The sequence below is a fragment of the Cherax quadricarinatus genome, chromosome 98 (assembly GCF_038502225.1).
Source record: "Cherax quadricarinatus isolate ZL_2023a chromosome 98, ASM3850222v1, whole genome shotgun sequence".
NCBI lineage: Eukaryota > Metazoa > Arthropoda > Malacostraca > Decapoda > Parastacidae > Cherax > Cherax quadricarinatus.
Window position 1 is genome coordinate 8,531,311 of NC_091389.1, and position 17,015 is coordinate 8,548,325.

Here is a 17,015-nt window from a genome sequence, read left to right on the forward strand (position 1 = left end):
CTCCAACTAGGTTAATTCTACCATGTGGTCAAGATTAACACAAGCTGGGGTGTTGCAAGGCAAGGTTAGTTAGTCATAGTTTCATGAAGCCTTTAAGGTTAATTTCATTCACAATAGACAAGGATATTAGTGTAACCAAGCCAGTACTGCCATGACCCACAGGGTTAGATCTGTCCCAAGAAAACATGGCAGGGAATTAATTTAACCAACATTTAAGTGGTCTAAAAGTTAAAATAAGCTCTTATAAAGCTTCATTATATAGTGGAATTTTTTTGTAAGTGCAAAATCCTTCGTAATAAATGCTATTCAATTTTTCAAGCATTTTTTTTTTTCAATTGCACTGGCAAAAATAAATCACACTACAGTATATAAAATAATTTTATAAGCTAGCTTACTAATCTCTCTCAAAAGAAGGGGCATACTATTAACTAATTTAGAGAGAACAATGTATTTTGGTTTGTCGAACACCATTACCAAGTCATGATGATGGTCGAGGACGAGCTGAAATATTTTGGCTCATCAAACACCATTACCAAGTCGTGATGAATGTCGAGGACAAGCTGAAATATTTTGGTTCGTTGAACACCATTACCAAGTCGTAATGATGGTCAAGGACGAGCTGAAATATTTCAGTTCGTCAAACACCATTACCAAGTCATGAGAATGGTCGAGGACAAACTGAAAAGTAGTCCAAAATTTCCTCTCTAAATAGTAGGTTAATAGTAAATTGTTGCAGCCACATTGTGACTTAACCTTCAGGAGGTGGGAAGGGGAGGTTACGTTCAGAGCGCTGAGTACCAGATGAAGCTACAGTTACGTCTCAACTTTCACCAGTGAAGCATTAATGTTAATGTATTAAAAGTTTTTTAGTTTTGTTCTTAGCAGACAGCCGCAAGAGATTACTGTACTCGGGATTAAGCTGGCACCACGGCTCTACGGCATCAAACACTATGGAAAAATATCGTATGTCGTTAGTATTGGGACTCGGTTCCAACTAAGACTTTCATTATAATGTACTGCTACAATCAAATTACTCTCCAATGAATTTCTGCTAAAAAAAATCCTACATTAAACTAAAATCTACATATTAAAATTTTCTTATTTCTTACTACTATACAGATTTGCAGAATTGCCACAACCAATTGAAATTTTCTACCCTAAGAGATCTACTGTACAAGACAATCCAAACTTCATACACATCTCTGATCAATTCACTATAAACCCACTAGTGGAAGAGTGAACTTCGGACAATGACATCTAACATTACCTCTTCAAACTGAGTTGATAGTGAATTGTTCCAGTAATGGTACTGTAAGTCTACACAAAACACCTCTGTGAATCCAAAATACTGAGTATCATGTCTAATTTTATAAAAAAAAATAGGATATGGGTAATATGGGTAACAGATTTGACGTTTATATATATATACACACGCTCTGACATATATAACTGATGGGCACAAAACTACATACAACATTCAAAGATCAATAACACATTTGATCTCAATACCTGGGACAGTCAAATGAGGAATCACAGTAATACTAAGACGTTTAAAAGGACACACATTTAGGTGTGCCACCTTCAACTGACCGGGTCTTACCTTCTGGACATAAATCAGTGACACAACTGATTGCTTTTGGCCAACAATGGTCAATTCAGCTTTGGGGTACAAAAGCCAATGCTTACTTAAAAATTACAAGTACAGTGGTGAAGTATTATAGGAACTTATACCACTTGTGTAACAAGTACTTATAAAATACTCTTAAGTGGCAGCACACTTTAAAAATGAAAGCAACAGAGGAAGTGATATAAAGTATCAGTACAGTGGACCCCCGGTTAACGAACTTTTTTCATTCCAGAAGTATATTCAGGTGCCAGTACTGACCGAATTTGTTCCCATAAGGAATACTGTGAAGTAGATTAGTCCATTTCAGACCCCCAAACATACACGTACAAACGCACTTACATAAATACACTTACATAATTGGTCGCATTTGGAGGTGATCGTTAAGCGGGGGTCCACTGTATAGCCAGCTGAACAAATTCTCTGGGGTTAGAGAATTATGTAGTATGTAGTTCTTGAGGATCAACTGTAAGGTCAACTGTGCGTAAACTGGTGGTGTTATTATACTGATACTAAGGTGTCAGAAAGATGTGTCTGCACTCACCGAGACGCTGAAGGAAACATAGAAAAATGGTTCGGAGAACCATTAAGCTGATAAATTAGACATGTTCAACATTTTGGTATCTTTATTGTGGAAATGTTTCATCACACAGTAGCTTCATCAGTCCTATACAAAGAAGAAAGGTGAAGATCAGAAGGAGTTTAAGGTAATCAGTCCCACAGCCTATAGTTGATGTAATCAGTCCATCAATCAAGACTGATGGACTGATTGCATCAACTTCAGGGTGAGGGACTGATTACCTCATACACTTTCCAATCTTCACCATTCTTCTTTGTATAGGACTGATGAAGCTACTGTGTGGCAAAATCTTTCCACAATAAAGATATCCAATTGTTGAACAGGTGTCTAATTTATGAACATAGGGAAATTCTTCACTCCTAACTAAAGCTACTAATGGCGAGACACTTTCTTAACCCTTTCAGGGTTTTTGACGTACTAGTACGGCTTACGACCCAGGGTTTTTGACGTACTAGTACGCCTAAATTCTAGTGCCCTCAAATCAAGTGAGAGAAAGCTGGCAGGCCTACATATGAAAGAATGGGTCTACACATATTATTATTATTATTATAATCAAGGGGGAAGCGCTAAAGGGTCTACACATAGACCCATTGTGTGCACAGTATAAAAAAAAACCTGCAGCACACAGTGTGTAATGAGAAAAAAAAAACTTTGACAGTGTTTTCGAATTAAGACAGCAACTTTGCACTGTATTTTCGTATGGTATTTATTGTTGTTTTCTAGTTTTCCTGGTCTTATTTTATAGAATGGAAGACATACTACAGAAATTGAGACAATTCTGACTGGTATTACAAAGAAAACTACCTTGAAATTGCGCTCAAAGTAGCAGAAATGTTCGATTTTTACCAAAGTTCCAAAGTAAACAAATCATGCCAAGCGTCCAATACACGTCAACTGGCGAGTCTAATATTCTTTCACAAGTGCGCCGATATTATTTATACCATTTCTACACTAATGCAGTAGTCTGCATAACAGTAAATCTTCTATTTTTTTTTTTGAGAGAATAAAAATTCAAAGCGGAAAGCAAAAGAATGTAAGAGGGGCATTGGGACGTGACTAATGAACAGAGGAAATGTTATTTTAGTCCCAGGAATGTCTTTCTTGTTTATTCTGGACCCTATTCGGAAATTGGCATCTTTTGAAATTTGTGAGAAATGGGCAAAATTGCTAAATTCTGACCACTGTATTGGATAGTTGAAATCGGTAAATGGGTGGTTTCTTGTACTCATTCGATAGAAGAAATGGAGTTCTAGCAAAATAGGTATGATTTTTGTCGACAAGTACACTGGAATTGGCAGAAAATAGGGCTCAGAGTGGGCAAAATCGCCGATGCATAAACATCGTTGAGACCGCTAACTTCGCGAGAGCATAATTCCGTAAGTTTTCCATCAAATTTCATACTTCTGGTGTCATTATGATCGGGGAAAGATTCTCTATCTTTTCATAAGATTTTTTTTTTTTTTGAAATTTGGCCGACCCCAAGAACAATTCTCCGAGAGGGCCTGTCGACCCTGAAAGGGTTAATAAAGGACACGACTGGTGTGTGCGTATTGTTTACCTGTGCATCAACTGTAGGGTTTCCAGAATATGTCACAGGAAGTGGAAAGTCTGACGTCTTTTGGAAATATTTGCTGAAGTGCATAACTGTCAATGTTTCTCTATGGGAAAGTGGAGAATGTTTCCTGCATAAGCCGTAAGTGTCGTAACAGGCAACCAAAATGCCGCCACCAAGGGGCTAGAAACACCTCTTGAATAAATTACTAAATGTAAAAAGAAGAAAGTTTATTAAAGTTTTTTCTCTTTTTTAGGTCACACTGCCTTGGTGGGAGACAGCAAGTGCTAATAAAAAAAATTGTCACTTAGTAAAAATTTAATTGCCATGATAATTTTTTCTGGACTCAAAGTGTTCAGTTGGCAATAGTGAACATTTTTATTAAAATCATAACCAAGCACTAAACCCATAAAGGTCGTAATAGTGAAGAAAACACGGCAGAACACACCGTTAATGGAAGTGTTTCCGACAACACAGAACTGATCAAGTTAGTGACCGACACAGCGTGTTTTTCTTCAAGATTTTCTATTAAAACAAACATAACAATGTGTTAGATTTGACAGCGTAATGTTTGTCACAAGATTAAAAAATATTACGATAAAAGTTACTGAATTTTCCTCAAAAAATAAGGAAAACTTAAGTACTGTTTTGATAGTAGCTGTAACATACATAGTTGATGTTCAAGCACTTTTGAATTATTTGAAGAGTTACTCAAGAATTATAAAACACAGAATTATTAAAATTATTATAATTGAGGAGTGCACTAATTGAAAAAACAACGGTGTGTGCCGATATTTTTTTTTCCCCTAACAAACCAGCCATATCCCACTAAGGCAGGGTGACCTAAAAGGAAAAACTTAAATTTTTCTTTTTAAATTTAGCAAGTTGTACAGAAAGGGTTACTAGCCCCTTGCTTCTGTACTTCACTATTAATTTAATTGTACAGTGGAACCTCAAATATCGAACTTTCTTCGGTCCAGAAGGCTGTTCGAGTGCCTTTACCGAATGAATTTATTCCCATCAGGAATAATATAAATTAGATTAGTCCATTTCAGACCCTCAAAAATACACTTATAAAAGCACTTACAAAAATACACTTACATAATTGGTCGTGTTGGGAGCAGTTCGATTTTTGAGGTTCCACTGTAATTATTAATAATTATTTGAATCGAAACTAAACACTAAACCTGCTGATACTTTGCGATGCTTCAACTGTTGATCTCAACTTGAAGATATACTGCCACCCAATCCTACATCAGCATTTATAGCCAGAATCGCAAGGGAGAGACGCCGTCACTGATCTTGCCACGACCCGCATCAGGTCGGGTGAGGCCTGGGTGGGGGAGGGATTAGGGAATTGGCCATGCATTAAGCCCGAGTGGCACCCAAGCCCGTTACCATTGAAGCTGCAGGAATCAATATATGGAATGTCTTGCACTAGGTCAGAAGCATGGTTATGGAGGTCCAACCAAGTACCACATGCATGACTACCTGTGTGTAGGGGTGGCCCCTGCGACAGGTTGCTAGCATTCTTTTGGGCTGCAATATGACAGCAGGAGTTAAAACGGGCACTTCACATTTGACAGCAACAGCTCCAGCCAACCTTATTGTACTAGCTAAACCCTTCAAGGAAGGGCAGTGCCTTGATTATTCTACTAACTAAGCCCTTCAAGGAAGGGCAGTGCCTTGATAATTCTACTAGCTAACCCTTTCTAGGGAAGTGCCTTAATGCTACTGAAAAGATCTTGACACAAGAAACTGTAGCTACACTCCCTTTCCTTGTATCAAACTTGATTACTTTCCATTCCCCGGGCACTATCATCCCTACAGGTTTAGCACATCCCCATGAATATTACTACACTAAGGTCTCTTAGAAAGCTCCTTCATGTAGTGTACTTTTTAAAATGCAACTGAAAAAAGTTCAACCAAAAGTGAATAGCACAAAAAGGATCCACATAATGTGCTTTACAATTTTGGATGCACTTTCAATTGCAATATTCTATTATTATTATTATTATTATTATAATCAAGAGGGAAGCACTAAACCCATAGGAGCAATATTCTATAGGTGGTTCTCAACTTACGATGGTGTTACGTTCTGACAAACCCACTGTAAGTCGAAAATATCCCAAGTCAAACCATCGTAAGTCGACGAGCACCTGTGATAAACATTAGTTTTGCCTTGAGTCCTACTGACAGGACATCCTGGGGCATGGAGGATGCTCAGTCTGGGACCTAAACCTGGCAGAACAAGTCTGGGACCTAAATAATCAGCTCTGTATAATTAATAAGCAACCACACCTCTACTAAGTCATCCTGGCAGAGGTATGTAGCTTGTATCTTACAAACCAAAACCCTCATCATTGTCAACAGAGCTATGGTATATCTTGTACCCCTTAGTCTGTTATGGAAAATATATACGTAATAGGAAAATTGAATTGATCCATCACATATGTATTCATTGAATAACTAGTGGATAAAAAATGTATATATTTAAATGCAAATACAGAAGCATAACAATGGAACACTGCAATCTCTGACTACCACATTGTCAAGGCAAACAACAAACAAACAGTGCAGGTTAAGTCAACTTTAACATGCTTACATACAACTCACAATGCATCACTTAACGCAGGGATTAGTACACTTGCGGCAACTATAATAATTTGACTCTTATCCACAAATGCCAGTTAAATCTTTTCACAAGTTTTGGGCCATCCTTGATCATCCATCCACACCTAGATAATGGACCAGGAAGACCCAAAATATTTTCTAAAGATTTACTGTATTTTCAACTTGTGGGATAGGTGTGGGTCCTTCCTGCCACGGTATTGTAACTTGTATTCTTCTATAACTATTTGGAATAATGAAATTAAATCTATGCCAATGTACTATTTAAACCTCCCTGTAGGTGCGACACCCTAAGCTGTAGTCTGTAGAACACCCTCTCCCCCCCTACGATTACCTCAGACTGGGGATTTAACACCACAATATCCCAAGCTGCATCCAGCATGAGTGTGACCCCAAGAAGATTACCTCAGTCTAAGGATCTAACAGCACAATACCTCACGATGCATCCAGCAGGACAGTGATCCCAAGATTACCTCAGTCTGAGGATCTAACAGCACAATACCTCACGATGCATCCAGCAGGACAGTGACCCCAAGAAGATTACCTCAGTCTGAGGATCTAACAGCACAATACCTCACGATGCATCCAGCAGGACAGTGACCCCAAGAAGATTACCTCAGTCTGAGGATCTAACAGCACAATACCTCACGATGTATCCAGCAGGACAGTGACCCCAAGGAGATTACCTCAGTCTGAGGATCTAACAGCACAATGTCTTCTGGTGCAAACACAGTTGTGCTCCATCAATGTTGCTTGTCAAGAGGAGAATTAGCTCGTGTGTTAAGGCCTAGACAAAGAGCAACCACCACTATAACACTAAACTTGGCAAGAAATTCAAATGTTGCACCATGCTGGGAGTTCTCTAGTCAAGAATTAACCTGTAAACGGTCAGGCAGATCTACGTTCACGTGTAGTGCTCCAAAAGTAGATCTACGTTTTTTTACACATTTTCAAATGTAAAAAAAAAAAAAGATCTACTTTTTTACGTACTTTCAAATGTTGAAAAAACGTATAAATATGTTTGGACTGTTTACGGGTTAATAATGGTGTGAATTTACCAGAAGACCATCTAGGTTCCTTTCTAAATTTTGGAAAGGAAACTCTATATGAAATAGAATACTAATAAATAGATTAGCAAACACTACAGATGGCATACTATATCATAGAGTAGATTAGCAAGACTGAAAGCTGCCGAGCAGGCAAAACGTCTTGCAACTACGATAATAAACTGTCATACGTCATTACTAATCTACTCCCATTCCAATTGTGAACTGCAAGACTGTACACACACACTACACATTTATTACATTACCGATATATGTAATAATATTAGTATTTTGTTAACACACTGGCCATATCCTACCAAGGTAGGGTGACCTAAAAAGAATATTAGAGAAATAGCAACTATAAAGCCACTGGATGACAAAATGTCTACAAGTAAAGATACCCAGACGTTCCACAATGTCTTATTCTTCATCGAGAAAAATATATAAAGAAAATATAAATGAATACTAGATGTAAGAATAATTTTGAAGGATTTATTTGCCTTCTTACATTTTTGTGAAATAAAAAATTCACGAAATGTGGAAATGTAAAGAAATTTGCTGAAGTGCAAAGCGTTCACCAAACTTCTCTTTCACACTCACATAGCAGGATAGTACGATAGTACTTTCCTGACTGACCACTGTCTGCCAACGTACTATGATAGTACCACCTTGAGGGTTGGATACTGTCTACCACCCTTCTACCTAGCCTACAAAGTGGATGTAAATAAATGAGGTCCCTTGCTAATTGTCCATTAACATCTACTATTTCTTCCCATGCCAGCATTATTTTGGGGAAAAAAAAAAAACTACCTGTTTAAGGCTTATAGGCAAGATTAGAATGCTCTGGCAAGGTGCAAGGTGATCAAACCTTAGGGTTAGTCTAGAAGAAAGTCTGACTGAAAAAAAAAAAGATAAAGTCTTTTTCCTAGTAGAAGAAATCTGCAAAGTTAGAATTCTTGAATGAAGACACTGCCTACCAGGGGCTTTTATTACTCCAATGACTGATAAAGTCCCAGGGGCTTTTATCAAACTAATGACTCAAAGCCCCTGAAATGCAAAATGTGTCTCAATTAAGTTTCTTAACATTGCAAATGTGTCATACTTACACATCTGGTGGTATAAGATACCTTTTCTGATACCACAAAACGCAAATAACCTGCACACAGGAGAACGAAACGTGTGACAACGTTTCGGAAACGTCGCCATTAAGTTTCAATCTCCCATGTGGGGGTTATTCTTCCAGTCACGGCACTGTGCCTTTTTATTCTTCACCACAAGAAATATTAAGACATACCACTGACAGTGTACTTGAGGTAAAAGAAATAAAACACAGAAAAACATCAAAGACGATTTTTAAAGGAGTGAAGTTATGCAGTTCAAGTGTCTCACACATCAGTTTTCAGGGGCTATTTACTCAACCTAGTTTCCCATGCCTGAGAACAGGTAGAATACAAGATAAACACTGAAATAAATCTCTGACAGTCAAAGAAACACAGACACACTTGGAACACATCCATCAAGAAAGGTGTTGAGATTAATAGGACAGGAAAATTAATGCAACGAGATGGTTTCCAAAAATGGTGATGCAGAATTATTCTGAAATCAATGATTAAATGCATAAAAAAAAAAAGGAAATACATAACTTATTAAACAGATGACATGCACAATGCTCCTGAAGAGGAACGATGATGATTAATAGGTAACAGGGACGGCATTCAGTGGATAAAATGGAAGGCGAATGAAAAACAAAAAAAAAATATTATGAACGAGAAGGAAATAGAATTGAGAGATTTTTAGAAGCCTTTAAACCAAATGGTACTGTATTTTACGGCATCAAAGATGCTATTTATTCTCCTAAAATAATTCTCAAAAATTTACCCAGCGTCTGGAGGCCAAAGTACCGTTCATCTTTTATTTCTAAAATTTTGTCTATCAGAATTAGGTGGGCATCCTGGAACCGAAGCGTCCTGTTCGCCATAAAATACGGTAAATACATACAAACAGACGCAAGAACACCACACTTAAAGCTAACAAAAACTACAGTAAACCTTTGATAAAACAGACTTCTGAAATGAGATAAAATCTACTGGATAAATTGTATTTTCAACATTTTCCTTTTCAGTGTTTATTGCAGTATCTATAATTGTGTACAGTACAGTGGACCCCCGCTTAACGATCACCTCCAAATGCGACCAATTATGTAAGTGTATTTATGTAAGTGCGTTTGTACGTGTATGTTTGGGGGTCTGAAATGGACTAATCTACTTCACAATATTCCTTATGGGAACAAATTCGGTCAGTACTGGCACCTGAACATACTTCTGGAGTGAAAAAATATCGTTAACCGGGGGTCCACTGTACTACATTATGTACAGCACTTTAGTACTCTTCCTGATACCTGAACATTCTCCCCCTACTCATTAGCCTCCTATTATTCTCATTTAAGACACTCCCCCCCCCCACCAATTAGTCTCCCATTATTCTCACTTAAGACATGCCCCCCTCCATAGTCTCTTATATCAAGGGTTTACTGTACATGAACAAACACAATATACACGTTATGGATACACTACACTAGATAACAATGGGTTACGATAACAAAATACCAAAAAACAACAATCAATTCACAATCTATTAATGTAACAACAGTCCAAAACTGGATTCAACAAAACACAAAAGCCTTGATATATCAGAAAAAAAAAAAACTGGCAAATAATGGTGATTCAGCTCTGCACCACCCCAAAGAAAGCCCTAACCTAGCAAACTGTAATCATCGTATTATTGACTTACTATATCAACAAGCTGATTAAAAATATGTTTGCAACATTACGTATCTTTATTGTTGAAGTGTTTCACCATAACAATCGGCATCTTCAGTAAATCCGTAAACTGTCCAAACATAGATCAACGTTCACTCGCGTAGCGCTCCAAACATACATCTATATTTTATTTTACATGCCTTCAAATGTATAATAAGATGTAGTTCTACATTCGGAGCACTACACGAGTGAATGTAGATCTACATTCGGAGCACTACACGAGTGAACGTAGTTCTACATTCGGAGCACTACACGAGTGAACGTAGTTCTACATTCGGAGCACTACACGAGTGAACGTAGTTCTACATTCGGAGCACTACACGAGTGAACGTAGTTCTACATTCGGAGCACTACACGAGTGAACGTAGTTCTACATTCGGAGCACTACACGAGTGAACGTAGTTCTACATTCGGAGCACTACACGAGTGAACGTAGTTCTACATTCGGAGCACTACACGAGTGAACGTAGATCTACATTTGGACAGTTTACGGGTTAAATAGAGACTAATTGTCTCCAGTGTAATATTCAACTGTATTCAACTAAAGTGGCCTGCTGTGCAGGAGAAAAATTTCAAAAATAAAGATCCCTAAGTACTGCACATGTCTTGCTCATTAAGGCAATACAATAGCACCTCACCCCAACATGCCATAGTAACAATACACATCTGACAAGATGTAAGACTGTGACAATATTGTGAGAGCATGGCTAGATTAGGGCCTACAGGACCTACAATGGCATGTCAGTTCCCATCTTCCGATAACATGTTCATTCTTCCACTATAATCTACTCGAGTCCTGGAGATGGGAAGTATAGCGTCTACACTCTGAAGAAGGGTTGTTAATATTGCAGTCTCGTAACTGTAGTGTAAAGCACCCTTCTGGCAAGACAGTGATGGAGTGAATGATTATTAACCCTTAAACGGTCCAAACGTATATATACGTTCACTCGCGTAGAGCCCCAAATTTTGAGGAAAAAAACAATCTTTTCTTTTAAAAGGAAAAAAGAGCATATGGTACCCAGGCATCCCCAATTATTTTAATATGGTACACAGTGAGTGCGCACACCCATTCTCTCATGTCTAGGTGACTCTCAGGCTTATTGTGGCAATGTTGAATGAATGACAAAGAAAACGTATATATACGTTTGGGGCGCTACGCTCGTGAACATATATATACGTTTGGACCGTTTAAGGGTTCAAGTTTTTCTTTTTCTGGCCACCCTGCCTTGGTGGGAATCGACCAATGTGTTAATAAAAATAATCTACTTCATCTGTAATTACTATCGCATTTGCTTTGTCTTTCATAAAGTCTAGAATCCTTCCTTGATTCAAAATGTGACTTAGCAAATCTTTGAGGACAATTGTCCTCAAAGATTTAAGTTATACCATGAATTAAGGGGTTTGGGATATTGGCAGTTTGGAGGGATATGTTGTGTATCTTTATACGTACAGTGGACCCTCAACCAGCGATATTAATCTGTTCCTGAGAGCTCATCGTTAATCGAAATAATCGTTAGTCAAGTTAATTTTCCCCATAAGAAATAATGGAAATCAAATTAATCCGTGCAAGACACCCCAAAGTATTGAAAAAAAGAATTTTACCACATGAAATATTAATTTTAATACACACAAACTGAAGAAGACATGCACAGTTACATGACACTTACCTTTATTGAAGATCTGGTGATGATTGATGGGATGGGAAGAGGGGAGAGCATTGATCTTCTTAGTGTTTAGAAGGGGAATCCCCTTCCATTAGCACTTGAGGTAGCAGGTCTTTTTCTGGGGTTACTTCCCTTGTTCTTTTAATGCCACTAGGACCAGCTTCAGAGTCACTGGACTTCTGTTGCACAACATGTCTGTCCATAGATACCTGTACCTCTCGTTCCTTTATGACTTTCCTAAAGTGGTTCACAACATTGTCAGTGTACAGGTTGCCAACACGGCTTGCAGTAGCTGTGTCAGGGTGATTTTCATCAATAAAGGTTTGCACTTCAAGCCACTTTGCACACATTTCCTTAATTTTAGAAGTAGGCAACTTCTTCAATTTCTCTATCCCCTCCTCCGAAGCAGTTTCCTCAGGTCTGCCCTCTTGCTGTTCAAGATGATCTAGCAGCTCATCAGTGGTTAGTTCTTCATTGTCCTCCACCACCAACTCTTCCACATCCTCCCCACTAACCTCCAACCCCAAGGACTTCCCCAATGCCACAATTGATTCCTCAACTGGCATAGGATTCTCAGGGTTAGCCTCAAACCGTTCAAAATCCCTTTTGTCTACACATTCTGGCCACAGTTTTTTCCAAGCAGAGTTCAAGGTCCTCTTAGTCACTTCCTCCCAAGCCTTACCTATAATGTTTACACAATTGAAACATAGCTTTTGTGTACAGTTTCTTGAAGTTGGAAATGACCTGCTGGTCCACGGGCTGCAGGAGAGGAGTGGTATTAGGAGGCAAAAACTTCACCTTAATGAAGCTCATGTCCCTAGAAAGTCGCTCTGCCAAGTCTGAAGGATGACCAGGAGCACTGTCTAATACCAGGAGGCACTTAAGGTCTAATTTCTTTTCAATTAGGTAATTTTTCACATTGGGAGCAAATGCATGGTGTAAAAAGTCATAGAAAAAGTCCCTAGTGACCCATGCCTTACTGTTTGCCCTCCACAGCACACACAAATTAGCCTTGACGACATTGTTTTTCCTGAACACTCTGGGAGTTTCAGAGTGATACACCAATAAAGGCTTCACTTTGCAATCACCACTAGCATTGGCACACATCAACAGAGTAAGTCTGTCTTTCATAGGCTTATGTCCTGGGAGTGCCTTTTCCTCCTGAGTAATGTACGTCCTGCTTGGCACCCATGGGACAAGTGGGGCGCGCTCAGGCCAAAGTGGATACGTCTTGAACGGAACGAATAGCATTGGTCAGGTTTTTAAGCGCTAGTCGAGGCAAAATTTTTGCGTTAAAATGTATCGCTAGTCAGATTTATCGTTAATCGATGCCATCGCTGGTTGAGGGTCCACTGTATATGCTTGTAAACTGTTGTATTCTGAGCACCTCTGCAAAAACAGCAATTATGCGAGAGTGTGGTGAAAGTGTTGAATGATGATGAAAGTATTTTCTTTTTGGGGATTTTCTTTCTTTTTTGGGTCACCCTGCCTGGGTGGGAGACGGCCGACTTGTTGAAAAAAAAAATTAATTACAGAAAGATCCTAGACTCACCTTACGAAAGCAGACAAAGCAAATGCAATAGTAATTAAGGACAAGGTAATTTACAGTGAAAAACTGAACATGTTACTAGGAGACCGGGAAACTCGTGTGCCCCTTAATGGGATTACATTCAACATCAGAATTAAGAATTAAAAAATTACATTATTATTTAAAGGTCTTTTCAGTGTTATATTAATATATTGGAATTTTGGAAAGCTTCAAAACTTGCCTGAAATATATAATCTAAATTTTTATGGATTTTTCATGGTAACAGACTTCACATCATTACTGCCATCAGTCACCACCTTAATAAAGCCTAGTATAAAAGTCACTGTTACTTTTATTAAGGGTCTTTCAGCGTATGATTTCTGAGGTACTACTAAAAAAACATAAAAAAAAAATCTTAATTTAACCCTTTAACTGTGGGAAGAATTAAAAAAAAAAAAAAACTTAGATAAGAGTTTGTCTTTCTGAATCAAATAGACCAACATGAGCAAAATATGATAAAAACTTTTGATTTATGGCATGTTGAATTTGGTGAAAAAATGATCACTAACTGGCAACAGCAGTGCGTACTAGTACATCAGATACAGAGGGTTAAATGTAACTATTCTGGCAAAGAACCCAGAGCTCCCGGAAGCTCTAATAACTACTTCCAGACTACGTAACTTATCACTTACTCCTCGGCTGAGGGTCTGATTACCTTGTCTTCCACTGTCTGTCGTATTTATTTTTACAATTTTCATCTGCCCGTGCATCTAAGCAAATACAATACTGCGAGCCGCCGAGAATTGAACCCGGGACAATTATCCCGGCTCCTAGTAACCGAGCAAACCCCGGTGTTTGTAGCATGGTGGTCAGTGTCCTGTAGCTTGGTGGCTAAAGCCCTCACTTCACATGACGAGGGTCTGCGTTCGATTCCCAGTGAAGGTAGAAACATTGGGCATGCTTCTTTACACCGGTTATCTATGTTCACCCATCAGCAAAATGGGTACCTGGGAGTTAGTGGACTGGTGTGGGTCGCATCCTGGGACAAAACTGACCTAATTTGCCTGAAACGCTCAGCATAACAAATGGCTTTCTACATAGAAGTATGTCATTCATGTCAGCTAGGCCTGTATACCTTGTACATGTCTTCTTCAACACACCGGCTGTATCCCACCGAGGCGGGGTGGCCCAAAAGGAAAAACGAAAGTTTCTCCTTTTGCATTTAGTAATATATACAGGAGAAGAGGTTACTAGCCCCTTGCTCCCGGCATTTTAGTCGCCTCTTACAACACGCATGGCTTACGGAGGAAGAATTCTGTTCCACTTCCCCATGGAGGACCTTGTACATGTACTTGTAGTAAATGTATATTATTAATATAAATGGGTTAAGGCATCAGGTAGTTAGCCTGGTTCCCAGGAGCTGGGCTAACTGAACCCAGGTTCGATTCCCAGCTGGTTGCAGCATTGTGCTTGCTTAAAAACCACTGGATGGTGAAACATCTTCAAGTAAAGCAACCCAGGTATTGCACAAGTGTTTTCACCAGAACTTGTAACTTCAGTGACTGCAGCATCAGCAGCAGATCTCACTCTGGATCTCTGGTATACTTAGAGGAAGCTGGAGAAACACTGACTAGAATGTGGCCACAATGAATTAAGTGTTCTCTCTCACTCCCTTCTTTGCTCCGCTTACAAACAACTTTCACAAAGCAAGGTGCAAGTTGGGAGAAAAAATAATGCTCTCCTTTCTTATAGCCATAACTCTAATGAAGACACTCTTGAAACTTACCCCCTACCTTACGTCAGTTTGATTCAACTGTAACCAACGTGCTTTCAATGTTTATCCCTTGACAACACCACCTCTCTTCTCCTCCTCCACCTCTTTTCCCTCCTCCACCTCTTTTCCCTCCTCCACCTCTTTTCCCTCCTCCACCTCTTTTCCCTCCTCCACCTCTTTTCCCTCCTCCACCTCTTTTCTCCTCCTCCTCTTCCATGAGTATAATAATCCACACCAAAGAGCCTAAAAGAGGAACAATACACAAATAACCAGCACATAGGAGAAAAACTTAATATGACATTTTGGTCCGACTTGGACTACCAACTAGTCGCAAAGAAATGGTCCTAGTCGGACCAAAGCGTGGTCATAAGTTTCTTTCTCCTATGTGCAGGTTGTGTGTGTATTGTTGCAGCACGGCATTGTGTCTTTTCGTTCCTCTACATTTTCCTCTCGAAACTGAGTTTTTTTGTCAACTGTTCCGGCCTCAGTACTGAGACTCGTTACTGTATAAAAACTTCCACAAGAATTCAAGCCAAGTGATGCCCACATTCACACCTTCGATAACAACCACACACAAACCACCAAGAAAGGGGCGACTTCACAAACTGGTTTTGCAATCTAACACACAAAATAGATAAGGGATATGTCAAGCATTCTACATTTAAACAACCATGTCATAGAATACAGGGGTTCTTAACCTTTTTATTTTTACAATTACAGACCCCCAATGAATGTAACATGCCCTACCCCCTTCGCCAAACTGTCGAAATCCACGTCATCACCAGTCCTATCAGGTACCAGTATGACTATTAGGTACCAGTATGACTTCTCTTAGGTACCAGTATGACTTCTCTTAGGTACCAGTACAGTGGACCCCCGGTATTCGATGGCATCGGTATTCGATAAATCCGGTATTCGATGCATTATATCGCAAAAAATTTTCCTTGGTATTCGATTGAAAACCCGGTATTTGATACGATTCGTATGAGACCTGTCCATGTGTGGCCTGAACTGCCCCTTGTGTGCCAGTGTTTACAAGCCAGCCAGTGTGCGCGCATCTAAGGATACATTCAGTACATTTCATATTATCCATATTATCACTGTGTTTGGTGCTTGTTTCTGCAAAATAAGTCACCATGGGCCTCAAGAAAGCTTCTAGTGCCAACCCTATGGTAGAAAGGGTGAGAATTAGTATGGAAATTAAGAAAGATTTTGAAGGGTTTGGGGCTAACCCTGAGAAGCCTATACCAGTTGTGGAATCCATTGTGTCTACTCAAAAATTAAGGAAATGTGTGCACAGTGAGTTGAAGTGCAAACCTTTATGGATGAAAATCACCCTAACACAGCTATTGCAAGCCGTGCTGGCGACTATTACAATGACAATGTTGTGGCCCATTTTAGACAAATCGTAAAGGAACGGGAGGTACAGAGCTCTATGGACAGATTTGTTGTGCGACAGAGGTCTAGTGCCTCTCAAGCTGGTCCTAGTGGCATTAAAAGAAGAAGGGAAGTAACCCCGGAAAAGGACTTGCTACCTCAAGTCCTAATGGAAGGGGATTCCCCTTCTAAACACTAACACCTCTCCCCTCCTCCCATCCCATCAATCATCACCAGATCTTCATTAAAGGTAAGTGTCAATTATTTTATTGTTATTGTAATTATTCTATTGCATATTTCATGTAGTAAAATTTTTTTTTCATACTTTTGGGTGTCTTGCACGGATTAATTTGATTTCCATTATTTCTTATGAGGAAAATTGACACGGTTTTCGATATTATCGGTATTCGATGAGCTCTC

General features: G+C 39.1%; 2 protein-coding genes across 30 annotated transcripts in view; one reads left to right on the top strand and one right to left on the bottom strand.

Moving 5' to 3' along the window:
• LOC128702468 (tigger transposable element-derived protein 1) overlaps window positions 1–17,015 on the top strand; it is a 490,624-nt gene that overhangs the window by 145,858 nt on the left and 327,751 nt on the right. The window lies entirely within an intron of this gene.
• cora (erythrocyte membrane protein band 4.1 like coracle) overlaps window positions 1–17,015 on the bottom strand; it is a 139,065-nt gene that overhangs the window by 52,411 nt on the left and 69,639 nt on the right. For 11 of the 17 annotated variants that reach the window (XM_070105314.1, XM_070105301.1, XM_070105299.1 and 8 more), the window contains one exon: window positions 5,155–5,295. The exons of 4 other annotated variants lie outside the window; for them this stretch is intronic. In XM_070105314.1, the coding sequence (XP_069961415.1) occupies window positions 5,155–5,295 (141 nt within the window). The remainder of the gene's footprint in view (window positions 1–5,154; window positions 5,296–17,015) is intronic. 2 more of the 17 variants (XM_070105303.1, XM_070105306.1) reach the window with 1 other exon arrangement.